Here is a 26174-nt window from a genome sequence, read left to right on the forward strand (position 1 = left end):
GTACCGTAGCAAAATAAAATGCCGTAACATATTTGATAATTTTTGTAGTATAGCAGTGGCTTTTTTAACCAGCGTCATGTAACATTTCTTTTACCAAATTTGTTTTATATTTTTACTTTAAAAAATTTTACTTACCAAACAAACCTAAACACAATTGAACAAATTACAAAAAAATAATAATAATAATATTAAAAAATTGTTAAATATGGTGTAATTTGAGAGTTGATTATAAATATTATATATTATTTTGTTCTGAAAAATAAAACATCTATATATTCTAGTGAGACAATAGATTGAAAGGCAAAACGGTAAAAAGCTGTTAAAAGGAACTTGCCCATCAATCATGTTACTTGGGGTTAAAGTAATTCAGCTCAACGAAATTGGTTTCAAGAAAGCTGGAATTAGTATCTAACAAGGACACACAGTCACGCACAATAAACCCTATGTTAGAAGGAGTGTGGCATAACTTAAACCCTAGAACAACCTCCATCTCTACTCGCTTGACACGTGGCATCAGCCTCCATGGATATCTATTTAGTACTTACTTCGGTTTTAATCATTAAGATTGTCTCTCACTTCCTCTCTCTATAAATTTCAATCTCTCTCTGTACTTTCTACTGTTTCTGAATGAACTTCGCAATCCCCACTCGATCTCCTCCTCCCTGTGATGAAGACGAGTCTGATGGAGATGTATTTAACGAAGTAGAGATGGAGGTCGCCGATATACTGCTCGAACTTCCGTTTCTTATAGCCAAATTGGAGGCTCCTTTGCAGTGGGGCACCAAAAGGAGAAGATCTGCGTTAGATTCGCCACCGTCGCCTCCGCCGCGGAGAACAGAGAGAGGACCCAAATTCGTCTTCGAGTCTTCGAGTCCGGCGATGCCTCTTTCTTTCCCGCGGAGTGAATCCGACGAAAGGCCCCAGCACTCGCACAAGAAGCCCTCCAACAAAAGGGTATTTTTCTTAATCCCTCTTTCTGTTTCTTGCTTGTGTCTTCTCTTAAATTCCCAAATGGATTTTGAATTACTGTGTTTTTTTTGTTGAATTCTGTTTTTGTTTTCTTTGATTTTTGAAAACTGGGTTTCGTTTTCCTCGTCTTGGTTTTTGGCTTGAATGTCTCCCCTGTTTCCGGTTTACTTCTGTCGATGTGTGTGTGATTTTGTGTATTAAGTGTAGAAATTTCTTAATGTGTCTTATTGATTATGTTGCAGTCAAGAGAAGAATTGTTGGAAATTATAAATGAGTCAACTCAGCGTAAACAATGTCTAACTGAGGTGAGTTTCTTAAGTTGAAATTTTCATCTAATAATATTTACAAATTACAATATAATTATTAATGTATAATTGTTTGAACAAAACCCTAACATTCTTTTGATATCTAACAGTCGGTAGAGAAGGTGAAAAGACACTACGAGGAGTTATTGGCAACCAATTTAGCACTTAAACAACATGTACTTCTCTCTAATTTTTTTTTTCTTCTTATCTCAACTTTTTTTTCTCTTTTTTATTTATTTATATTTTTTTGGTACTTTTTTTTTTCGACAGCTAAATTTTTGGCGTGGAAGAAGTCAAACCCAAAATCTGGAAATAGGGCAAGCCAATTTACATGGTCCATATATGGTTCATCAGCATAGATTCATTCTGAATCAGACGATGTATGGGAGTTCTAGGCTGGTGGTCCCACATGGTGCTCCTAATCACAACGGCAGCAACAACAACATCGTGTCTGCTAATGATTCATTGGTGATGGAGTCTCCACAGCCATTCGATCTGACCACTATGGTTGTGATGATGGGTAACAGAACCAAAGCTGCCGAAGCACGAAAGCACAGAATGACAAAAATGAAGCATTATTTCAGAATCATGAAACCAATGCCATCTAAAATGTACACTTGAGAAATTCTATAAAAATTTTGCCTCATTCTTATTTTAGTCTTTATGTTTTATTGTTCTTTATTATTATTATTATTATTTTAATTTCCATTATTGGTGTAGTGTCTAAAAAAATTTAGACTGTTTGTGAAAGTTCATGTGTGCAAATGGTTTCGGAGTTAAATGTTGTGTTTGGTTGGAGGGAGAAAAGAAAAAAAAAAAGAGTGATAACACTTGTAATAATTGATCATATCATATAAGTAAATATGTACAGGCCAGTTATTGGGCCAAAGTAACAAAAGAGGGCTTTAGCCCATTACATGAAGCCGAAGCTTAGCCCAAGTTGAACAACAGCTTGCATGCACACACTGCAGAAATTAATTTTTTTTAGAAAAAATTATAAAAAAAATTAGGTGCTTATGAAAAATAATTTTTTGCGGAAAATTTTCCTTTTCCTTCAAATTGTAACCTTTCTAAAATAAATATCATCTAAAAAAATATTCCTATTATAAAAAATTTCTACTCTCTTTTTTTCCTTGCTATTTTTGTTTGCCTAGACTAACTTTCCAATTTACATCTGCTTATTATGAATGTTTGATGGAACCGACTTGAGTTTAAAATGTGTGTGTATATATATATATATATATATATTCTATACAGAGAGTCCTAATCTCTTACTTCTCGTGGAGTAAGAAAATTAATTCACACTGTTTATATAGACATCTACTGGTCATTTTTCAAACCTACCTATATCATTTCTTTTTAACACAAAACTACTCTCAACTTTTTTTAATTTTTATATTTAATTTTACCATTATTGCCTACGGTAGCAATAAAAGGTAATGACCAAAATAAAAATAAAAAATATTTGAAAGAAAAATAATACTAGTATATATTGTCATTCACATCTACATGCACAAATAACTATAACAACAATACTGCTTCCTATGAGAGCTTTATTATGAAACAACATGAAACACATCTGAAGCACCTTACTTAAGGTCACAAAGTATGTCTCATCATGTCACCAAATTCAATTGTATGGTCTCTTATTAAATATTAGTAGTTATATCGCTCATACGTTGGCTATTTTATTTATATAGACTTGATTTGGAAAGTCTTTATATTGTCTATTTTCAAATGATAACTTGTCTGTTAAGATGATGTATCCCTCCTTATCATGTCTCATGTCACCAGGTTTTAGATGGTTCAATTGGGGAATGATAAAGAGAAATCATTTGTTTTATATCTTTGAACACAAGTGTGGAAAATTCAACAAGAGAATTTATGTTAAACGCAACTCTTCAAAATCTAATTAAGCTAGTTTGGGAACACCGATACGTCTTAAAATTGAAAAATAAAAAAATTTTGTTTAAACTTTAAGTGAAATTTCCTTCAATTTCAATTCCAATGTATCAATTAGATATTCCAAGATGCAACATTATAGTATATTTGTTGGTAAATTTACTTATATTAGAGAAGTAAATTTATTTGAATTTTAGCATGTGTACAAGATCACATACTATTGAAAATTGAGGATAAAAAGATGTTTCTTAAGAAAAAAACTATAATATCATACGTACTATTGTATTTCAAAGAGACATCTAAAGAAAAATAATATTTTTTTTTTCATAATATATACCGGCATTATTTTTCTTTCAAAGGTTTCTACACTAAAAAGACAAAATTTTAGTAATATATATACAAGTATTATTTTTCTTTCAAATGATTCTATTTTTATTTTGGTAATCACCTTTTATTACTACAGTGGGTGGTAATAGTAAAATTAAATATAGAAACTAAAAATAGGATGAGAGTAATTTTGTATTAAAAGGAAAGTATACATGTGGGTTTAATAAATAAAAAATTAGCTTAATTTAACGGTTGATATAAAAAGTGTGAATTAATTTTCTTGCTATTTTGATTCGGCTGGACTAACTTTTCAATTTACCAACTACTTATAAATGTTTGATGGAAGCAACTTGACTTTCGCATATATATATATATATATATATACACACACACACACATATAGAGCACCCACACGTAAAGTATATAAACAGGTTAAATACATATTATATATAAATATATAAAGTTTTTCACATTAATATTTTTGTTCTCCCTTATAATGAAGTAGGCATGACATTTCTTTAATTATTGGGGTTCAGGTTCTTTACAAGTTACAACCGTAAATATCATAAATATAGCACTAATATTCAAAGCAAAATCCTCCAACCGTATCCAACATAAAGGAAATGTTTGGTTCAATTTTTTAAAAACAATTTTAAAAAATATTTAAAATAATAATAATAATTTGTTATCATTTTAAAAACAATCTCTCTCTTTTTTTTTTAAGAAAATAATTTTCAAAAATAGTTAGCTAAACATATTTTTGTACATTTTTCCTGATTTTCACAAAATTAAAAAAGAAAATTACCAAACAGACCCTAAGATCTGGCCGTAAGCTATCTCATGGGCTTATTGGAGAAGGGCCTAATCCATAAAGGGGAAAAGCCTAAAAGCGTTTGGGATAAGTTTATTGGTTTATGAGAAGCTTGCAAATAATTTGGCAAGTTTGATGTTTGTTAACCAAATCAATCCCAATTTCATTTTCTTTTTCTCTCTTCTTGTTTCAGATCATTTTTAGGGTTCATAAAATTTAAAAATATCATTTGGAATATATATATATATATATATATATATATATATATATGTCTATTTAAATAATAGTCTCTTGTTGTTTATTTTCCTTGTACAATTCTTTTTCCCTTGTTATTAATAGTCTCTTGGTGTTTTTGTTCATTGTACATAGTTTATCTAGCCTTATTTTATCTCAATTTTGTTCATATAGTCTTAACAACTTGAACTTTTATTAAGATTTAAGATTCAAATCCTTTTAAAAGTAAAAGAAATAAAAGGGTTTAGACTCACACTATTTTTCTTTTTCGTTTTTAGTCCTTGGAATTTAAGATACCAAAGTATTACATCCAACATTTTCCCAGGATTTTAAAAGTTACTAAAGTTTCATAATTTTAACTTAACGACAATATATATATATATATATTCCACCAAATTTAAATTTAATTAGAGATTACTCCTCTCTTTAATATTATAGTTCACACTTGTTTCATCTGCAATGGCAGCTTTGACCATCGGATCAGTCAATCAATTCGGGTTAAAAAGTAACAAAATCTAGTTGCCATGACGGGGCAACTGAAGCCATACTCAAGTCCATCCCAAATAGGGTTGTAAGTGAACCAAACGTTCGACAAATGGTTCGAGGTCGGTTCGATAATAGTCCGGTTCATGTTTGTTTGTTTAGTACACAAACCAAACTCGAACCAGTTTTCTAAACTCATTTCGTAAACAAACCAAATTTCAAACAGCTATGAACTCGGCTCGTTTGTTCGCGAACAGGTTTGTGAATATGCTTGTAATCAAAGATCATTAGAGTTCAATTATATTTATTCTTGTACTACATATAATATATATTACAAATAGAGTTGGCTTCCCAAACACTTTCGCCATGACAAAAAAAAAAAAAAAAAAAAAGGGTAAATTACACTCACATCTCCTGAGGTTAGGTCATTCTTTATCTAGATTAACATTTTAGTTTTACACCTCAAATGTCAACTTTTGGTGGAGTCATAGTAATTTTGAGGTGTTAAATAATTATGCTACTCTTTGACGTGTTGTTGACTATTTTTGTAACCAAAGTTTCCCTAACATTTACCTTTCCTCTTCTTCCTCCTCCTAAGACCATCATCCAATTCACCACCCAACTACACCCATCAATCTCATCCATATTTATACACACACACACACATTTTGCTAATTTACCAAAAAAAAAAAAAAAAGAAAAAGAAAAAGCTCCTCACAACATTCAACGATACAAATTAATAATGTGGTTATGGAGACTTCCATTTTGCTATTTTTCAAGGTGCAGCAAATACACTACATATTTCAAAGTGACTTTTATACTCTTCTGAATTTGCCTTTAAATTTTCTCTCCCTCTCACACTCCTCTCAAATTCTCAAAAGGTTGTGGTCTCTTGAATCCACAGGCAACAAATGTTTCTCTCATTTCTCTACACTTAATATATATATATATATATATATATTTGCTGCTGTAGTTGCATTTTGTACTACAAGGAATGCAGAGATTGGCTTTTAATCCACTGGACCTCAAAAGGCAAGTTTATGGTTTTGCAAAATGTAGTCTAGTGAACCTCTTTGAAAATGTGTAATGATGGTTAGGCTGTTTTAATTGATGTTTTATACAATGCATTCAGGACCATAGTATCGATTTTAATGTTGGTCGTCTCAGTGTCAATGTTGAAACAAATTCTGCCTAGACAAGTAAGTATCCCCAACTATTTCCATTACCTTATGCTAGATTAATACTTAATATGAAAATTTATCCACTTTGTCACTAATAGATTATTATTTTATTTTTTTTGGTGTTTCATCTATACAAGAAAAACAATAGAATCATATATTTGCAATTTGCAAAATGTGTTTTCTGATCTTAATTTTTTTTTTTTTCTTTTTCCTGAATGTCTTTATACTATTCAAAAACAAAAGGTAAAGATTCAAGGCACACCCCAATTCCACCTCAGTAGGAAAGGTAAAAGAAAGAAACATATGGCTATCAAAACAAAGCTTGAAGGTCAGTAATGACAGACCTATGGTTGACAATCCTTCTAAAGTGCTTCCATTGTCAATTGCAGAGGAGAATGCACATTACCGCCATGACTTCTTCTATTCCCCACCTTACTCCACTACGTAATCCATATTTGTCAGTTTACAGTGACTTTATCTGAGTTCATTATACAGCGATCATGACCAATATTACGAACCATGTATAGATGTTAACCAGCATCCCATCAACTTAGTTTTCAATGACTGACCCTTTGTGTGAGTCTGAAACTGATCTTAAAGTTTCTTAATGCCAAATTGACAATTATTATTATTTTTTTATTATTTATATTTTTAGTTATAATTTTTTAAGATGTGTTCATTTGCAGGGCTGTGCCTCTGTCGAGTGTTGACTTTTGGGGAATGATTGGATTAACTAATTACAGAAGGATGTTTGAGAAGATTGAAGTTGCAACAATTTTTTTTTTTTTTTGGATAGTCTTTCTTATCAACAGGAAAGAAATTTGTAATTTTATACAGTTATAAAAAAAAATTCAATGAAAATTTCCGATTTCCTTTTATGTTTTTTTATCAAGTTGCAGCAATTTTTTTTTTTTTGGATAGTTTTTCTTATTAATGTGAAATAAATTTGTAATTATACACTCTTATAAAATATCAATGAAAATTTCTGAGGTCCTTGTTTGATGTTCCACAATATCATCGTATCTATGATTTATTAGAGAGCCACTTTAACTCGATTGATTGCAAGCTTATTAACAAGCTCAAGCCTGATAACAAGCTTAAGTCTGCGCTCGGATCGTTAAAATAAACGAGCTAACCAAGCCGAGCTCAAGCTTGCTTCTTTTAAATCGAGCCTAGCTCGATCAGTAATATGGAAGGCCAGCTCGAGCTCGAGTCAAGTTCAAATAAACTTTGTAAAATGATCAAGTCGAGCTTGAACAAGTTATGACTCGGCTCATTTATAGCCCTAATCTCAAATTATAAAACCTGAAGAATCCGAACGATAAACTTGATATATATATATATATATATATATATATATATATATATGAGTTGAAAGCTCTTGCAAGCTTGAATTCAACCTCAAATTAAAAAAATTAACATGAATTGGGCTATTGATTAGTACGGTTGAGTTGGGTTATATTTGAAGATTCCATACTTGAAATTGACCTCCATTAAGCTTTTAATGTATTCTCAATTATATAATTTTATATTAAAATATAAACCTTTTATATTTTACACTTAGTCACACAATTTGTCTAAAGCGGTCCCGCTTTTAAGCTTCGCACACGGACATCTACCCGGTTAGATTGGCCCTCAATTTTACACTTAGTTACACAATTCGTCTAAAGCGGCCCCGCGCTTAAGCTTCGCACATGGATTTGCGATTTGGGAGCGAATTCGCAAAAAATTCGAGAATGCACTACAAAATATCCATGGATTAACTGAGTTCAAATGAAATCAAATAACAGCAAAAGATCAATGCACTTCTTTCACTGCCATCATCATCATTATCATCCTTCCGTTCATCTCCGGAACCATACCCCTCTTCGACTTGTTGTTGAAGATGCAAGAAATTCCTCCTTTCTTTTTCTCTCTAGAATTCTTACATTTCAACCAAAAAAATATCCCCCTGCTCTATCCATCACTTTTCCTATTTATAGATACTTACAAATATTGATGGACTGCTAGATCTAGGCCCGTTCCTCTATGAGTTTTGGTCATCTTTGATGGGCTATTCGCGTTCGGCCCATATGACAGTGTCTTTCTATGGGCCTGACCCATCTGTATGGACCGGATGTCGCATTTGCAGGTCATATCCGGCCCATGTCACTTCGGGCCTCCTCAGTTGTCCTTCACTTTTTGCTCTCAATGGCATTGTTGATCACCGAAATCAGACGATTGCCCTTTGCTGCCGATTGGATGACTTTACAGCAATAGGGCGACATGAAGCAACTCCCCGTTTAGATAAATTTGAAGAAATAGCAGTGGCCATGGCCATCAGAATGGGTGACTCTGATAGGGAAGACCCACTTCACCAGTGTTATACAGAGAGTTCATTAATTTGATTAAGGGGACACATTGCAAAACAAAAAATACATGGAGTATTGCAAAGAAACTAGATAGAACACTTGTCAACTAAATGTGGACCTCATCATTTCCACTTTTAGAGTGCACATTTCTCACACCTAGAATTTCATATCATAGTCCAATCATGGTAAAACATGGAGTATGTATATATATATGAGTTGAAAACTCTTGCAAGCTTGAATTCAACCTCAAATTAAAAAAATTAACAAGACTTGGGCTATTGATTAGTACGGTTGAGTTGGGTTATATTTGAAGATTCCATACTTAGGAATTGACCTCCGTTAAGCTTTTAATGTATTCTTAATTATATAATTTTATATTAAAATATAAACCTTTTAAAGAAAATTTTGGTATATAAAAAAAAATATCCTCACTTATAAATTATCCCTTTCAAGTTTCAAATACTAGCATAACATAAACCCTATACTGCTTGACACGTGGCATCAGCCTCAATACACTCTCTCTCTCTCTCTCACTTTCTCCCTCTATAAATTCCAATCTTCTACTCCTTTTATCTCTCTACTTTCCACTGTTTGGTTTTTCTGAAATCTGCGAACAGAGTGATGATAGAAAGCGCATTCCCCACTCTCTCTCCTCCCTTTGGTGAAGATGAGTCTGATGAAATTTCGTTTAACGAAGTCGAGATGGAGGTAGCCGATATATTACTCGATCTTCCAATTCTTATAGCAAAAATGGAGGCTCGTTTCCGGTGGGGCACCAAAAGGAGGAGATCGGTGTTAGATTCGCCACCGTCGCCGTCACTTCCTCCGCCGCAGCGAAGGCCCAAATTCGTCGTCGACACTTCGAGTCCGGCGACGCCTCTTTCTTTCCTATCCAGTGAATCCGACGAGAGGCCCCAGCACTCGAACAAGAAAGTCTCCAAAAAAAGGGTATTTCTCGGTCCTCTTTCTGTTTCTTGATTAAATTACTATATATATATATATATATATATATATATATATATATATATATATATTGAATTCGTACATGGGTCTTTATTTTCTTTGATTTTTGAAAACTGGGTTTCATCTACCTTTTAGTTTCCTCCTCTTGTCTCCCCTGTTTTTGGTTTACTTCTGTCAATGTGTGTGACTGTGTGTAATAAGTGTCTAAAATTTCTTAATGTTTCTTATTGATTATGTTGCAGTCAAGAGAAGAATTGTTGGAAATTATAAATGAGTCAACTCAGCGCAAACAATGTCTAACTGAGGTGAGTTCCTTAAATTGAGATTTCATCTACTAGTATTTACAAATTAGAATATAATTATTGTATAATTGTTTGAACAAAACCCTAACATTCTTTAACCATCTAACAGTCGGTAGAGAAGGTGAAAAGACACTACGAGGAGTTATTAGCTACCAATTTAGCTCTTAAACAACAGGTACTTTTATCTCAATTTTTTCTCTTTTATCTCACTTATTTTATTTATTTATATTTTCTTGGTACTTTTTTTTTTTTGGACAGCTAAATTTTTGGCGTGAAAGAGGTCAAATCCAAAATCTAGAGCTACAAGGTCAAATTCCATATCTGCAGACTTTCAGTGTGAACGAGACGATGTATGGGAGTTCGAGGCTGGTGGTCCCACATGGTGTTCCTAATAACAACAACGTGTCGATGATGGATGACAGAGTCGCCAGAAATCACAGAATGATAAGAATGAGAGGGATGAAGCGTTGTTTCAGATAGCGTTTAAATAAATTTTGGTGGCATTACCAATTAATATCTAAACTGTACATTTGAGAAGCTCTATAAAAAATTTGCCTTATTCTTATTTTAATCTTCATGTTTTATTGTTTTTTTATTTATTTTATTTTTAAAATTTCATTTATTGGTGTAGTGTGTGAAAAAATTTAAATTGTTTGTGAAAGTTGGAGTGTGCAAATAGTGCCAGAGGTCAAATATGGTGTTTGGTTGGAGAAAGGAAAGGAATGATAATTCCTGTAATAATTAATTATATCATAGGAGTAAAATATGTACAGGCCCAGTTAGTAGGCCGAAGTAACAAAATAGGGCTTTAGCCCATTACATGAAGCCGAAGCTTAGCCCAATTTGAACAACAGCTTGCAGCCTTGAACAAAGCAAAAAACTTACCTTAATAGAAATGGCATTATTGTAAATACTAATTTGTTGTCTTTTTAAAAACAATCTCTGTTTTTTTTTTTTTTTTTGGAAAACAATTTTAAAAAATAGTTAACTAAACATATTTTGTACATTTTACCTGATTTTCACAAAATAAATAAAATAACAATTAAGGGTGGTTTAATGTTTGTTAATCAAACCATGCCCGATTTCTTCTTCTTTCTTTTTTTTCTCTTGCTTGTTTCAGATCATTTTTTGGGGGTTTCTCGGTTATTTTTCCCCTGTTATTAATAGTCTCTTGGTGCTTTTGTTCCTTGTGCATAGTTTATCTAGCCTTATTTTATCTCAATTTTGTTCATATAGCGCTTCAACTATTACTAAGATTTAGACTCTTTTTTTTTAATCTTTGGAATTTAAGATACCAAAGTGGGGAAATGGTTGGATAAAGTGTGATTTTTAGTTTAGTAAAGTATTATTTTCCAAGGATTTTAAAAGTCACTAAAGTATCATAATTTTAACTTAAAGACAAAATATATATATATACCTATATTTAATTAGAGATTACTCCTCTCTTTAGTATTAGCTCACACTTGTTTCGTTTAAAATTTAATCAGCCAATCAATTCGGGTTAAAAAGTGTAAATTTGAGAAGCTCTATGAAGATTTTGCCTGATTCTTACTTTAGACTTTATGTTTTATATATTGTTCCATTTTATTTTTTTTTTATTTCAATTATTGGTTTTGTATGTAAAAATTCAGATTGTATGTGAAAATTGGAGTGTGCAAATGATGCCAAGAATTAATGTTGCGTATGGTTAGAGGGAGAAAAGAAGAGAAATTATGAATAACACTTCTAACAATTGACTATATTATATATCAAAATTTAAAATTAATGATGAACATAGAGGAGAAATAATTAATAGGTAGAAGAATGTTGTTATTCTATAATGTGGGATGTGTATGGTATGCATATGATACTTAGAAGACCTATTAACTTCACTAACTTCATTAAGTGAAGTTAATAGAAAGAAAATATTAAGTGAAGTGAATTAACTATTTTGTCTTTGAAAATAACAATTTTTTAAACTACGATTTTTAAGATTCTATCAAGATCTGACTATTGATAGGAATCAAAAACAAATAAATATGTGTTTTTAAAATTCTATTATGATCTGACTGTTGATATGGATCAATAACAAATAAATAATTTTTAGTTACAAAATTAGAGATAATGACATAGACCATCAAAAAAATGAAACACTTTTAGTTTCATTAGTAAGCAATTAAATATTATTTTTTAATTTTTTTTTTCCTTTTAAATTTACAATTTTCAAAGACATTTTTATTTATTGTTAGTTGTTCACATTAACCCACAAAATGTAAGTACATCCTCACTAGCGAGGATATTGTCCTTTTAAAATATGGTTTTCAAAAGTAGACAACCAAACAGATTTTCGTAACGGTTTTCAAAAAACATCATCCAAACAATTTTTTTTAATTTTTTTTTGGGGTACAATTTTCTGATTTTCTAAACCAAACATGTCCATATATGCTATCTCTCTACTTTGTTCCTTTTTTTTAAAAAAAAGGAGACAATTACCAAATAGACCCTAAGATCTGGCCCTAAGTTACCTCATGGGCTAATTGGAGAAGGGCCTAATCCATGAGCCTTTAGTTGTTCGGTAGTATTCTTGCAGATAGTGTCATATTTAGAAAATCAGTTAAATCTATGAGATTTACGATTTTTTAAATGTGACACTTTATTTTTTTCTGAGGCGGATGGAATAAAACAAAGCCCAAAAGTATGATGACCAACGGACACACTTCTTCTGCAGCCCATCTGCTTTTTTGTATATCTGCACTGGAACGGTGTAGAGAGAGAGAGAGAGAGAGAGAGAGAGAGAGAGAATTATAACCGTCAATCTTAACTCTATCCTGGTCAACACAAAACCCAACACATAGACATGAGTTATACCTTGAGTTAACAAACTAGGTTTAGGGTTGTACTTCACACATATAAGGACACTCTCGCTTTGGATTTCATTTTTAGAGATCTCTGCACAAACCCTATTCTAATCCATCCCCATCTCTCTCTGAATATAATATTATATTAGTTTTATATTTTATTATTATGAATTTTAGAGTCAAAAGTGCAAGCAAATGAGGAGAATTTATTGAATTATGAGAAGCTTGCAAATAATCAGGTAAGCGATGTTCGTTCCTCATACTTCCATGACTCTGATGCATACCATAACCAATTATCTATTTGTCCTTTCGAACTTGGATTTTTCACACAACACACACATCTATGTGTATTTTCATTTAAATAATAGTCTCTCGATCTTTAATTTCCTTTTACAATTTTTTTTTTTTTTTTTTTTCCTGTTATTAATAGCGTCTCTTTTCTTTTCTTTTCTTTTTTTTTTTTTTAAAAAAAAAAAAATTTCTTGTACATAGTTTAGTAAATCTTGATTTTTCTTGACAGCTAAGAGATTCTGCTTTTCTTTATAAAATAACACCAATTGCTTTCTCAATTTTCTAATTTTTATCTTCCCTACTTCTCTTTTTTTATTTTTATAATTTTAAAACTCTTATGTCTTTAAAACTCTGCTTCAAATCCTTTTGAAAATAAAAGAAATGAAAAAATTTAGACTCTCTTTCTTTTTTTGAATGTGTGCAATTTAAGATATTAAAGCAGGGATATGGTTGAATAAATAGTGAATTTTAGTTTACTAAATTATATGAGGAGTAAATTCCATTGAATCCGACTATTTTCTAAGGATTTTAAAAGTAAATTTGACTTAAGTTTCACAATTTTAATATATAATTTGTTTTCTCCAAATTAAAATTTAATTAGAGATTACTCCTAACTCACAGTTGTTTCACCTGTAATAAACCAATAAACTCAATTATAAACTCAATTGTCCATAAACTGAATCTATCAAATCCAGCTTCAAAAATTCTAAAAGGCCATACTTTTACTCGTTAAATCAAATTCAAATAAAGAGAAATTAAGGATATTTTTCCAATTTTATAAATTATGAAAACAAATTAAATGCATCTTAAAATACCAACCTCTTGGGGTACTTTTGGTAATTAAGCGTTAATACAAACTCCTCTATGTAAAATTTTATTCACCAACTGAGTAAATGTAATTGTTGGAGATTTCCCTAATTAATATCACAAAATTAAAATAATAATAATAATGGAGAGTTTCCGTGACTCTCCATTATGCCAGATGCCACAAATAAATAAATTATTTGTTACTAAAGGAATATATTAAAAAGTAAGGTACATCACTAATTAAATTTTAAAGAAGGTTTAATGTCGAATTCATAAATATTTGTCCAAGCCTTGTTAATGCTTGTATCTCCATTAATAATTGTGGTTTTTAAGATTTTGAAATGGTGATAAAAATTAAAAAAGAAAAAAAAAAGAAAAAATGATTTTGAAAAGTTAAACTACTATAGGCTTCGTTTTGTTTCTAAAATATTTTCAATATGTTTAGACATTTTCCTAGGTGAAAACTACTTACAACTCTTAAGTCATTTCTTATCAACAAAGAGATTAACCATATTAAGAGAAGTTTTGTTAAAGATAAGGCTTGTCCTAGTCTTGTCAGGAAATTAAAACTGGTGCAAAAATATAGTGCTATATTGTGAGAGGGACTGTCTCATTGGGATCAAAATCGTCTCTCACACTAAAACAAATTTGCTGTTCCATCTTGTGCTCCCTCTCTCGCTCCACGCGCACTCTGCCTCCTATTCTCGCTTATATTTTGTGGCTCCTGTACTCTTCGAAATCACATAAAACGGGAGCAGGAGTAGGCACTAGAGCGAATTTGAGAGCGAGAGCGTAAGAGCGACAGAATTAAGTCATAAGCAGTGAAACTTTGAACGAATAATGCGCTCGGAGCGTGAGCGATACCTGTGAAGGATTGTGTGGAAAAAAAATATATATATATATATTATAATTCTAAATCTGATTGTAGCTATCAAATCCATTAATTTATTTTTTGACGTGTAAAGCAAATTTTTTTTTTTCTTTTTTCATCCTGACAAATGAGAAATGAGAAAATCAAACACGGGTACACTCAAAAAGCTAAGCATTCTACCAATAAGCAATTATACATACAGTAAAGTTACACCAGGCCTTGGAAAGAAAAGATAGCATAGTAACATTGCTAAACAAAATACAGCAAGACTTATTCAGGCCCAACAAGACCTTATAATAGGAGTCCGTATACTGACCCGGCCCATCATAGTGGATGAGTATGAAATAGCTGTTAATAGCCAGTACAAAATATGAGTACAGTAAGAAAAGCATAAATATGATTACTTTTTTTATTTTCATTTGAAATTGGCATAAATATGATTACTGCAAAATACTTCACCACCTATTCAGAAAAGGAAACACTTTTATATTATGCTTACAGTGCATGTTGTACTAATACTCCTAAACTATAATATTTGTGCAAATAGATTCTATTTATTCTTGAACTAAAACGCCCTTAGCAATACATTTTATAATATATATAAAAAAATAATAATTCCGCGAGGCTGCTGGAGTGAGTTTGGTTTGTTTGGCTCGCGGAAGCAATTATATATACAGTAAAGTTACACCAGGCCTTGGAAAGAAAAGATAGCATAGTAACATTGCTAAACAAGACCTTATAATAGGAGTCCGTATACTGACCCAGCCCATCATAGTGGATGAGTATGAAATAGCTGTTAATAGCCAGTAAAAAATATGAGTAGAGTAAGAAAAGCATAAATACTACTTTTTTCTTTTTCTTTTTTCTTTTTTTTTTTTCATTTGAAATTGGCATAAATATGATTACTGCAAAATACTTCACCACCTATTCAGAAAAGGGTCAGGGCAAAAAACAGTTTTATATTATGCTTACATGCATATTGTATTTTTCTAGTACAAAAAAATACTCCTAAATTATGATATTTGTGTAAATAATTCATATTTATTCAAATTGAACTAAAATGCTTGTCGCAACACATTTTATTATATAAATAAGAAAAATAATTGTGAAATGACTAAAAAGGGTTTGGCCTTTCTTCTTCTTCATCAGTCGTCTGTCGCCGTCGCCGGAATCTACAACTCTCCACCGTCAAAGCCCTCTATTTTCTCTCATACTCCTCAAATTGGGTCTATGCTAGAGAACTCTACGAAATCAGAGGATTAGTTCCTCAACGCCCTTAACTGGAATTTGGGTTTGGGTGGTGAGGGAGGGGTGAAGCGACGACTTGACTTTTGGAAAGGAGGACTCGGCTGTGATGAGTCGGTGCGGCACCGGCGGGTAAGGAGAAGACGGGCTCAGCTGTGGTGAGGGATGGCCGGTGAGGCGAAGCTCGGCTGTGATGGAGGCGACGACGAGCAAGAGAGAGCTCGGCGATGTGGCTCGCCGTGATGGAGGCGGCGGTGAGCAAGAGATGGAGAACGACAAAGAGAGCTCGGCCGGTGGAGGGATGGACTGAATCGGCTGCCCGCGAGCAACGGGCTGTGATGGTGAACTCGCGGCGGTGAACTGCAGTCGGCTATAAAAAGGACCTGGGCATGGTGATGGCAGCGTGCATGATACTGAGCCGTGGTACTTCGCATCCGTGTGATATTTCAAAGTCAAGGCGAGAGGACCAAAACCCAGCCATGAGCGTCGGATCCCTCTCCTTGGCCGGCCCTCAACATAAAGAATCGTAAAATATGATGCCGAAGAGGCAGTTTACTATTGTAGGTGAAGGTGAACCAAGCCCGGTATCGGAGACCAATGCAGAGGTGAGTAAAAAGAAGATGGGACGCCAGTTCTGGTCAAAATCCACCAGTTCCTTAGCCGTCGCGTGCTGAAGCCGTCGTCATTTCCGCCGAGTCTCCAATGAAACAATGTCCTGAATCGTCGAGAGCGGCGGAGGAGATGCCGCGGCCGGCGGTGCTGGACTGCCAGACGATGGCACCAGAGCCGTGTCGTTTGGTGAGTTCCAATTGCTATTTTGGTTTGAGGCGTAGAGGGTTGATCCTAATTGGATGTCTGTTGATTCGGTGGTGATGATGAAGAAGAGTGAAAGTAAAATTAGGTGTAGTATAGATTGGGGTTTCATTTCCCTCTTTACTCTCTCTAGTCTCTGTGTTAGGGATCCGAGTAATTAAATTATGTGTGTATATCTTTCTACTTGTAATTCTCTATGTATATCTCTCACCACTTGCTGTCATAGCTAAGCATAAAGATTGATGTACTCGCTTTGCCCAGTGGTTGCCATTTTGGGGGTGGAAAGTAAGGTTTGGTAGGGGTATTTTTGGAAGAGTAAAAGGGTAAAATGGGCATTATCTTAATTGAGGGGTGTTTTTGCACAAATTGAAAAGAATAGGGGTGTTTTTTCACAACTTTTTAAATACGGGGCAAAAGTGTTATGAAATTTATACTTCAAGAGTGTTTATTGCACTTATACCATTTAGAAAATTAACGTCATGAAATTTCCGTTTGTTTGGATGTAAAATATATTTTTGAATATATATATTTTTATTTTTTAGTATTTGATTATCATAAAATATTTACGAAGAAAAGAAAATTAAAACTTAATAAAAATAATTTATTCATAAATTAATTTTTAATAAATAATATTATATGCCTCACCCGATGAATTCGACCTCAACCTCAATCTAAAAATTTGTCAAATACAGAAAAAGTAAATATATATATATATTTATATATTTATCTATTTATCTAAAAAAAAATCTTTTTTGAAGAAAATACTAATATATTTTAGAAACTAAAACTTGTAAGAGAATTAGTGATTTTATATTAACAATAATGGAGTTGAAGTAAGAGGCGTATTATTGTAATTCTAGGAGTGTCACCCATATTAGTGAGATTTAGTGTTCCATTTTATTTTATTTTTTTCGATAATGGATATAGTCTTCCATTTTAGAACAAACACATTGATTTATGGTACATTTTATTGAATTATCGCTTGTTTGGCAACCATATATATATATATATATATATATATATATGTTTGCATCGTTGTGTTGTACTGTAGCAAAATAAAACAACACAATATATTTGGTAATTTTTTGTAGTGTAACAGTGGCTTTTTAAACTAGCTTATCTTACATTTTTTTTACCAAATTTATTTTTACTCACCAAACATGTTTCTAAACACTATTGAACAATTTGCAAAAAAAAAATTAAAAACAGTGTTTAAGACTTGACACATCGCATCAGCCTCCTACAGATTTATTTTAGGGCAAAATTTCTGTAAACCCCCAATACTATTAAAAAATAATCATAAAACCCCAAACAGTTTGAAAAACCCCCCAATAATATAATAAAGTTATTATTTTATCCTAACTCTGTCAATTGGTTCCGTTAATCCAGCGCGTGATTAACAATTGCTTTGACAAATTGACTTTTGTGACAAAAATACCTCTACTGTCACATATGCCAAACAAGTGATGTATATTTAAATATGTTATACCGAAAATACCCATGCTTCTAATAGTGAAAACCCACAAAAGTCTACTCATCTCATTTTTGCTTCACCACTCAACTTCTTCATCTCCATTTTTTTTTTTCTCACTAACAAACACCAAATTCCTCAAAAACCACCACTGAAATGCCACTAACTGGTAGTGCGCAACAATAAATCAGATCCCTAGCATTTTCTAGGGTTTTACTTCCGTAATAAACCCTAGCCAGCCGCCACCATGCACGGCTACAGCCGTCTAAGCAGCGGGAGGTCGTCCACCCCGTCGCTGCCGTCTTCGCCTCGGTTCTGCCATGGCCGCAGCAAGCACGCGACCGGCTGTGTTGTCGGCGGGGGAGGAGGTTTCCGGGGAGTCGGTTCGGAGCCAAAGCTGCAGAATTTCGTGGAGCCGTTGGTGTATGCTCTTAGAGGTTGTTGTTAGTAAGGATGGTGGCGGCGGCGGCGGAAAGGCACCGCCTGGGTCTGTGTATCGGAGTCCTCAAGTTTTTGAGAAGCTGTGGCCGTTCATGGAGGCGGAGTACAATGAAAGCTCTAATGCGGTATCTATCCTCTACTGCCATTTGTTTATAATATATGTGGAAATTATTATTGGAATGCTAAGATTGTTTGGTTACATTTGAAAATGAGTTAATCAATTTCTACAATATATGTGCAGCAATTGGCTTCATTTCTAAGCTTTCTTCTGCATCATATCAGGGTCTATGTCTAAATAATGTCATTCCCCGCAAGTGGCATCACAGTTTCATGGATGAGCATAAGGGGTTTGATCGATCTAAATCTATGGCGTATAAGGTTTTCATAAAATATTTAACAGAGGATTATGGATGAAAATGATGCCTTTTTTTATCTCGAGTTTAAATTTCTTGAAGGAGATTATACATTACTGGATATGGTAGGTGTGTTCATCAAAATTTTCTTAAGTAGTTACAATTGGAGCCCTGTTGGAATAGTCATTGCTTGCTCCATTTGTGGTGGTTTATGGCGAGAAGAAACAAATATCAGAATTATTCAGCCATGGCTTTCGAGTTCAAAAGCAATGATTATCTTAAGGAGCATTTCATTGGGTTATCCAATGAAAAGATTTAGACCATGACTGTTGAGATCATCAAACTTATGGTGGTAAATTAATTCTGACGAGTTAACCATGTGTATAGATTTCGGTGTTAAAAATTAAAATAAGTAATTCGACTAGCTCACAAACCACACCCTTGCTCCCTCAGTTACAATCTCCCTAAGTATGAGCCACACTTTCCGCAAAAGTTTGATGAAATCCACAACTTTCTTCACTCATGACAATCATAACTCACCAAATTTGCTTTTTTTTTTTTTTTTACATGAGCTCCACCCAAAATTTTGATACTATTGGAAATTTTCAAGCACCGGTGAAGAACTCCATCAACATGAAGACCGGCAAGACGCAGAAGTTTAAACACCATGAACTCCGGCGAACTTCAGTTTAGTACAGAGATCAACCAATCGCCGTAAACAGTTCCTGCGAGCCCCATTAACAGACCCAGAAGTTCCGGCGTGCTCCTGTTTAGGCAAACTTTAGTTTTTGTGCGTCAATCCGGCGAGAAGTTCCGTTGAACTTCAAAAACAGCGAAACTTCAATCTTCTCGACCCAACTGCAGTAACCAGAAGTTCAACTTGAGCTTCAACGTTCAACTCCATGTTTTCCGGCGTGAACAGTTTCGGCGAACCTCCATTAACCAATCGCCGTGAACAGTTTGCCCTGGGAATGGGAGGACTCTCAAAGGACGAGACTTGAGCCAAGTCAGATACATACAGTGTTATATATATATATATAGTGTGTTTGTGTGTGTTGTTTGAGAGAGAGAGGGGAGGATTGAGGGTGGGGGCAGAGGAGGCAATGGAGGGGGAAGAGAAGGACATGATTGCAGCAAATCAAAACTCAAAAGTAGAGGATAATTTTGTAATTGAAAAATTATAAATTTTTGTTTTTTTAAATAAATTAAAATATTATAAGAAGAATTTAATCATTTTAGGTATTCGGCCAATTGATAAAATTGGGATAAAATTGTTGGGAGTTTTTAAAACTGATTGTAATTTTATTATCACTTTTTAATAGGCCGGATGGTTTACTTCTTAATAAAGATAGTTACTGTAGCAACTTTCTAGACATTCCAATTACTGTAGCAACTCAGTCCCACTTTCTCTCTCTAACTTTCTCTCCCTAGATATTCCAATCTCTGTAATTTCTGAATGAAGATGAAGAAATCTGCGAAATTCGCAATCCCCACTCGCTTTCCTCCCTTTGATGACGGCTCAGATGTGTTTAACGAAGAAGAGAAGGAGGCGGCGGATATACTGCTCGAGCTTCCGTTTCTTATAGCCAAATTGGAGGCTCCTTCTCGGTGGGGCACCAAAAGGATGAGATCGGCGTTAGATTCGCCACCGTCGCGACCTCCGCCGCGGAGAACAGAGAGATGGCCCAAATTCGTCGTCGGGACTTCCAGTCCGGCGACGCCTCTTTCTTTCTCGGTCAGTGAATCCGACGACTCGCACAAGAAAGTTTCAAAAACAACGGTATTGTATTTTTCTTCTTCCCTCTTTCTGCTTCTTGAATAAATTTTTTGAAAGTCTCCCCCGTTTTTGGTTTGCTTCTGTGATTGTGTGTGTAATCACTGTATAAATTTTTAAAATATTTTTATGTTTTTTTTACAGCGTGAAAGAGGTCAAACCCAAAATCTGAGTTTGGAAATAGGGAAAGCAAACGCAAGACCTGGTCAAATTCCTAGTCTGGTTCATCAACAGGCGTTTATTATGAATCGGACGATGATTGGGGGTTATAGGTTGGTGGTCCCACAGTCTGCTAATGAGTCATTGGTAAAGGAGTCTACACAGCGGTTTTATCTGACTAGGGTTGTGATGATACCCGGTATCAGAGCCAAAGCTGCTGAAGCAAGAAAGCAGAGACTGATGGGAATAAAAGGGCTCAAGCGTTACTTCAAACCAATAGCGATTTAAATAAATTTTGTTTTTGTTATATAATTCTGTGTGTATATTTTATTAAATAGCTGGCATTACCAATTAAGGACATTGCATTAATCGGATATCTAAAATGTAAGGTAAATTTGAGAAATGTAATGTAAATTTGAGAAACTCTATAAAATTTTTGCCTCATTCTTATTTTAGTCTTTATGTTTTATCGTTCTATTTTAGTTTATTTTATTTTTTAATTTCAATTATTGGTGCAATGTGTACAAAAAAAAAAATCAGATTGTTTGTCAAAGTTGGCCTGTTCAAATGGTGACCAGGACAAATGTTGTGTTTGGTTGGAGGGAAAAAGGGAAAGGGATAATGACACTTATACTAATTGACTATATCATAAACATGTACAGGCCCAGTTAATGGGCCGAAGTAACAAAAGAGGGCTTTAGCCCATTAGAAGAAACCGAAGCTTTAGCCCATTACATGAACAACAGCTTGCAGCCTTGCACACACAGCAAGAAACTTACCTTAATAGAAATGACATTATTGTAAATTCAAAAAAATTAGGTGATTATAGAAAATAAATTTGGACATTATTGTAAATTCAAAAAAAAATCTTAAGAAATTAATATTATACTTATATCCATGTATAATTAAAATATCTTAAGGTTTGCCCTTTTCTATGCTATTTGATATTGCTTGGCTTGAACTATATTGAAATTACTAACAAAGTCTAGTTCTTTCAGAAGTGCAGACCGGAACAATAAGTGGACAAAATGAAAATCCCCGTGACTTTCATCAACATAACCAAGTTCCTGCACAATTTACGCATTAAAAGAGACTATGATTGCGGCATAAAAGGGCATTCTCTAATTTGAGGAATTAATTACCAATTGAATTTTAGGAAAAGTTACTTTATTATTCAAAAGCTTCAACAGAACAAACAGAGTAACATATCAAGGAATACAGTAATAGATGGAACAATAAGAACCAAAGAAATAAGCTGAAAGTTCAGAAAGGGAAGGAAAATGAGCTGAAACTTCAGAAGCAAAAGGAATGAATATGAGCTGAAACTTCAGAAGCAAAACGAACAAAAGAGGCCACATAGTAGTAGTAGATAACCAACCACTGATTTTGTCATATCTTACCTTCATCAGATGAGGGTAAGTGCCACCCTTCTCCGATGTCTTAGCCCTCATAATTCTCTTCTTCACCCTCGTAGTCTTCCTCATCCTCCACAGTGGCATCCTGGTATTGCTGGTACTCGGCAACCAGATCATTCATGTTGCTCTCCGCCTCCGTGAACTCCATTTCATCCATTCCTTCACCAGTGTACCAATGCAAAAACGCTTTCCGCCGGAACATGGCTGTAAACTGCTCGCTCACTCTCCTGAACATCTCTTGGATCGACGTGGAGTTCCCTACAAATGTGGATGCCATCTTTAGGCCTGTCGGTGGAATATCACACACGCTTGACTTCACATTGTTAGGGATCCACTCCACAAAGTATGATGAGTTTTTGTTTTGCACATTGATCATCTGTTCATCCACCTCTTTCGTGCTCATTTTCCCCCTGAACATGGCTGATGCTGTCAGGTAACGACCATGGCGAGGGTCAGCTGCACACATCATGTTCTTGGCATCCCACATTTGCTGAGTCAGCTCTGGGACAGTGAGGGAGATGTAATGCTGCGATCCACGAGAGGTGAGTGGTGCAAACCCCACCATGAAGAAATGAAGACGTGGGAATGGGATCAGGTTCACTGCCAGCTTCCGCAGGTCTGAGTTAAGCTGGCCAGGAAATCTCAAGCAGCACGTTACCCCACTCATAGTTGCAGATATCAAGTGGTTCAGGTCACCAACTGAAAAAAGAAGGTACATTAAGTTAAGCTTCAATATTTATTCATTATAAAGGTCCTTGTCTAATTAAACCAATAGAAATTTAATACTCACAACTAGGAGTGCTGAGCTTCAAGGTCCTGAAGCAAATGTCATAGAGTGCTTCATTGTCTAGGACCATGCATTCATCAGCATTCTCTACCAACTGGTGCACAGAGAGGGTGGCATTGTAGGGTTCAACAACTGTGTCCGAGACCTTTGGTGAAGGGAAAACAGAGAATGTGAGCATCATTCTGTCTGGGTATTCTTCCCTTATCTTGGATATCAAAAGGGTTCCCATGCCAGAACCTGTGCCTCCTCCAAGGGAGTGGCACACCTGGAAACCTGTCCCATAAACAAGAGAAACATACAGGTCACACTTGCATCACAAGCCCGTCTGGCAATAGATGACAAATGCTATCTTTCTGTGCTGGCAATCGACACTTGAATAACCTAAATAAGTGCACAAAGTAAAATAACATTTTCCCTAACCATTTCAAAACAAAAAGGAGTTGCTTAACCAAGATGCCACAATAAATTGCAAACCAAGTTGTCATAATATTTGAACAGTGACCATCATCCAGCAGTGATCAATGGATGATAAAGCACACTCAAACAACATAAAAATCATAACTTAGACCCTGTTTGGTAACACTGCCAATTTTTGTTTTCTGCTGCTGTGTTTTTTTAAAAAAATATGAGATGCAGCAGCAAGAAATGTGTTTAATAACCCTGTTTTGTTTCTGGGTATCTTACAAAAAAAAGGGTAGCTGCCACTTTGTAAGTAAATTTAAAAGCATCAAAATGATTCTGCGAAGTAGTGTTGCGGAAAGAAATGGGCCCTGTAGCTGCTACAGGGCCCACTTAAGTTATTACAGGCCTCTGTCTTAAATAACAGAGGCGACACATCTCTCTCTAATGTAACATCTCACTCTCAGCCATCTCTCTCTCACTCGCAAACATCCATCTTCTCACTCTCATCTCACTATACTCTCTCTCCACAAGAAGGAAGCCAACTCTCACTCTCTTTCTTCACCAATTGAAGCATAGGGTGTGTTATCGGTAAAAACAAAAACACCCTAAGCTTCAAAAGGTGGAAAAAAAAAAAAAGGGTGACAATTGGCTTCCTTGTTGTGGACAGATGGCAAGAGATGAAGTGAGATGAGGGCGAGAGTGAGAGATGGCTGTTGAGAGTGAGACGTTACGTTAGACAGATAAAAAAGAGAGATGTGGGGCCTCTGCCGTTTAAGACTGAGGCCTGTAATAACTCAAGTGGGCCTTGTAGCCACCACAGTGCCCGCCCCGCTTCTTTTCAAAACACTATTTTGCAGCATCATTTTGATGCTTTCAAATTTACAAAGAAAGTGGCAGCAGTGCTGCATTTTTTTTTTAAAAGATGCCCAGAAACCAAACAGAGTTAACAAACAACAAGGCCTTAAATTGAAGTTGATTTTTTTTTACTTCCATGATTTTTTCTCCTTTTTCTTCTTTCTTTTTTGTAGCTAATAGCTAAGCACTCTCATGCCTCCACTGGGGCTTAAAACTTCAATGTCCCCTACTTCCACAAGGACAACAACTACAAATACCTTATGTTCAGGAGATCTTAAAATATACTGCATTTATAATGTTTGGCATTTATAGTGCTAAAAAAACTTACAAATCATCTAATAAGTACCTTATGTTTCATGTTCAGAAGATCTAAAAAAATTATGTGATTCTAGTACTACTGCATTTATAATGTTAGGCAATCACAATCAAAGTTAGAGTAATGCTAAAAAAAACTTATAAATCATCTAATGAGTTTACTATTCTAAAAGGGAGAACAAAATATATCCTAGAATTGTAGATCATTTTAGATCCAAATTTTAATAAATGTTACTCCAATTCCATGCTTCCAAAACTCAGCATCAAAGAAATTGGGATCAGAATGCTGCAGATGTAAATGGTGAGTCGGTACATTCACTGAAACATTAAAACAAGAAATTAAATTAGTAGAAAAATGCCCATTTCCTTTCTTTCCTTTTGTAAATCTTCATTTCCTTACTTGAAAATACATATACATTGCCTTTGAAAGGAACTATTAATCCTCTGACCTCCAAAGCATTAAATCCATGCTTCCTAACACAACATATAATGTAATTCAAGCAAAGAAAATGCAAATGATCTAGTGCATTTACAATCTAATCAGTAATCGCAAACACGAGTTCCATAACAGTGCATCGAACTTCAATATAACCCTAAAATTCACATACCACGAAACCAAACCATTCGAAACTTAAATCCTATGTATACACACACATATAAAGGTATATATAACTAAATCTATATATGCATGAGTGTATATATGTAAGCATGATGGAACTGAGAAATAAACCAAATTACCTTGCAAACAATCACAATTCTCAGCCTCTTTGCGAACAACATCAAGAACGGCATCGATCAACTCGGCGCCTTCGGTGTAGTGACCTTTGGCCCAGTTGTTTCCGGCACCGGACTGGCCGAAGACGAAGTTATCGGGGCGAAAGATCTGGCCGTACGGGCCGGATCTGATACTATCCATGGTTCCTGGTTCGAGATCCATGAGAACAGCCCTAGGAACGTAGCGGCCGCCGGAAGCTTCATTGAAATAAACGTTGATCCTCTCGAGTTGAAGATCGGACGATCCATCGCCCTTGTACCTACCGGTCGGATCGACGCCATGCTCGTCGCAGATCACTTCCCAGAACTTGGAACCGATTTGGTTGCCGCATTGGCCTCCCTGAACATGCAAGATCTCTCTCATTGTCTATCTATTGAAGTTCAGATGGTGATGTGATATGAATGAGGGAGGACAGAGAAAGAGATCTAGAGAGAGAGTGTAAAGAGAGAGAGTAATAGAGGAGGGAAGGAGGAGAGAGGGGAAGGGATATTATTTGAAGCGGCATGTGATAGATGACAGCGGGAATACAGACACTACAACCGCTGGAGAGAGAGGGGGGTGGGGGGTGCACGTTAAGAGGGTGAGCCCCACGTGCGTACTGTTGATATTAGCGCATTCATTTGGGCATGTCGGTGCGCAAGTTACCCGCAATGGTTTCACGATTTTTACGGTTGGGGTGGTGGTTGACGATTGGCGAGGGTTGTGCGTTTTTTTGGACACAGGTTCGACCCCATT

The 26174-nt window shown here is 34.7% G+C and overlaps 4 protein-coding genes and 1 long non-coding RNA gene across 5 annotated transcripts; 4 read left to right on the top strand and 1 right to left on the bottom strand.

Moving 5' to 3' along the window:
* The first annotated feature begins 482 nt into the window (after nt 1-482).
* On the top strand, nt 483-1931 carry LOC132279443 (uncharacterized). Its single transcript, XM_059781423.1, has 4 exons — nt 483-954; nt 1212-1274; nt 1385-1450; nt 1545-1931. Exons 1-4 carry the CDS (start codon nt 628-630, stop codon nt 1893-1895), a joined length of 807 nt encoding a protein of 268 aa, XP_059637406.1. The 5' UTR covers nt 483-627; the 3' UTR covers nt 1896-1931.
* A 7195-nt stretch (nt 1932-9126) lies between these two features.
* On the top strand, nt 9127-10504 carry LOC132278587 (uncharacterized). The gene is made up of 4 exons (XM_059780415.1): nt 9127-9511; nt 9769-9831; nt 9938-10003; nt 10087-10504. Exons 1-4 carry the CDS (start codon nt 9185-9187, stop codon nt 10306-10308), a joined length of 678 nt encoding a protein of 225 aa, XP_059636398.1. The 5' UTR covers nt 9127-9184; the 3' UTR covers nt 10309-10504.
* A 2023-nt stretch (nt 10505-12527) lies between these two features.
* On the top strand, nt 12528-16882 carry LOC132278903 (uncharacterized). Its single transcript, XR_009471167.1, has 2 exons — nt 12528-12904; nt 15784-16882. It is a non-coding gene; the product is annotated as an uncharacterized LOC132278903 (long non-coding RNA).
* A 3305-nt stretch (nt 16883-20187) lies between these two features.
* LOC132278795 (uncharacterized) lies at nt 20188-21334 on the top strand. The gene is made up of 2 exons (XM_059780682.1): nt 20188-20737; nt 20876-21334. The coding sequence occupies exons 1-2, from the start codon at nt 20414-20416 to the stop codon at nt 21176-21178; spliced, it is 627 nt and encodes a 208-aa protein (XP_059636665.1). The 5' UTR covers nt 20188-20413; the 3' UTR covers nt 21179-21334.
* A 706-nt stretch (nt 21335-22040) lies between these two features.
* Nucleotides 22041-25977, bottom strand: LOC132278793 (tubulin beta-6 chain). Its single transcript, XM_059780679.1, has 3 exons — nt 25403-25977; nt 23096-23365; nt 22041-23004 (listed from the first exon to the last, which is right to left on the bottom strand). Exons 1-3 carry the CDS (start codon nt 25800-25802, stop codon nt 22331-22333), a joined length of 1344 nt encoding a protein of 447 aa, XP_059636662.1. The 5' UTR covers nt 25803-25977; the 3' UTR covers nt 22041-22330.
* Nucleotides 25978-26174: the final 197 nt, after the last annotated feature.

The sequence above is a fragment of the Cornus florida genome, unplaced genomic scaffold, assembly GCF_030987335.1.
Source record: "Cornus florida cultivar Cherokee Brave unplaced genomic scaffold, ASM3098733v1 CherokeeBrave_3.0.0_Hap2_Chr10, whole genome shotgun sequence".
NCBI lineage: Eukaryota > Viridiplantae > Streptophyta > Magnoliopsida > Cornales > Cornaceae > Cornus > Cornus florida.

Excerpts from the sequence above, each read along its gene's own strand:
- LOC132279443 (XM_059781423.1), top strand. The coding sequence starts at position 628 with ATGAACTTCGCAATCCCCACTCGATCTCCTCCTCCCTGTGATGAAGAC. Across the intron at positions 1,275-1,384 it reads GTAAACAATGTCTAACTGAG|TCGGTAGAGAAGGTGAAAAG; the intron begins GTGAGTTTCTTA and ends GATATCTAACAG. Across the intron at positions 1,451-1,544 it reads ATTTAGCACTTAAACAACAT|CTAAATTTTTGGCGTGGAAG; the intron begins GTACTTCTCTCT and ends TTTTTTCGACAG.
- LOC132278587 (XM_059780415.1), top strand. The coding sequence starts at position 9,185 with ATGATAGAAAGCGCATTCCCCACTCTCTCTCCTCCCTTTGGTGAAGAT. Across the intron at positions 9,512-9,768 it reads AGAAAGTCTCCAAAAAAAGG|TCAAGAGAAGAATTGTTGGA; the intron begins GTATTTCTCGGT and ends ATTATGTTGCAG. Across the intron at positions 9,832-9,937 it reads GCAAACAATGTCTAACTGAG|TCGGTAGAGAAGGTGAAAAG; the intron begins GTGAGTTCCTTA and ends ACCATCTAACAG.
- LOC132278795 (XM_059780682.1), top strand. The coding sequence starts at position 20,414 with ATGAAGATGAAGAAATCTGCGAAATTCGCAATCCCCACTCGCTTTCCT. Across the intron at positions 20,738-20,875 it reads AGAAAGTTTCAAAAACAACG|CGTGAAAGAGGTCAAACCCA; the intron begins GTATTGTATTTT and ends TTTTTTTTACAG.
- LOC132278793 (XM_059780679.1), bottom strand. The coding sequence starts at position 25,802 with ATGAGAGAGATCTTGCATGTTCAGGGAGGCCAATGCGGCAACCAAATC. Across the intron at positions 23,366-25,402 it reads GAATTGTGATTGTTTGCAAG|GTTTCCAGGTGTGCCACTCC; the intron begins GTAATTTGGTTT and ends TTTATGGGACAG. Across the intron at positions 23,005-23,095 it reads GAAGCTCAGCACTCCTAGTT|TTGGTGACCTGAACCACTTG; the intron begins GTGAGTATTAAA and ends TTCTTTTTTCAG.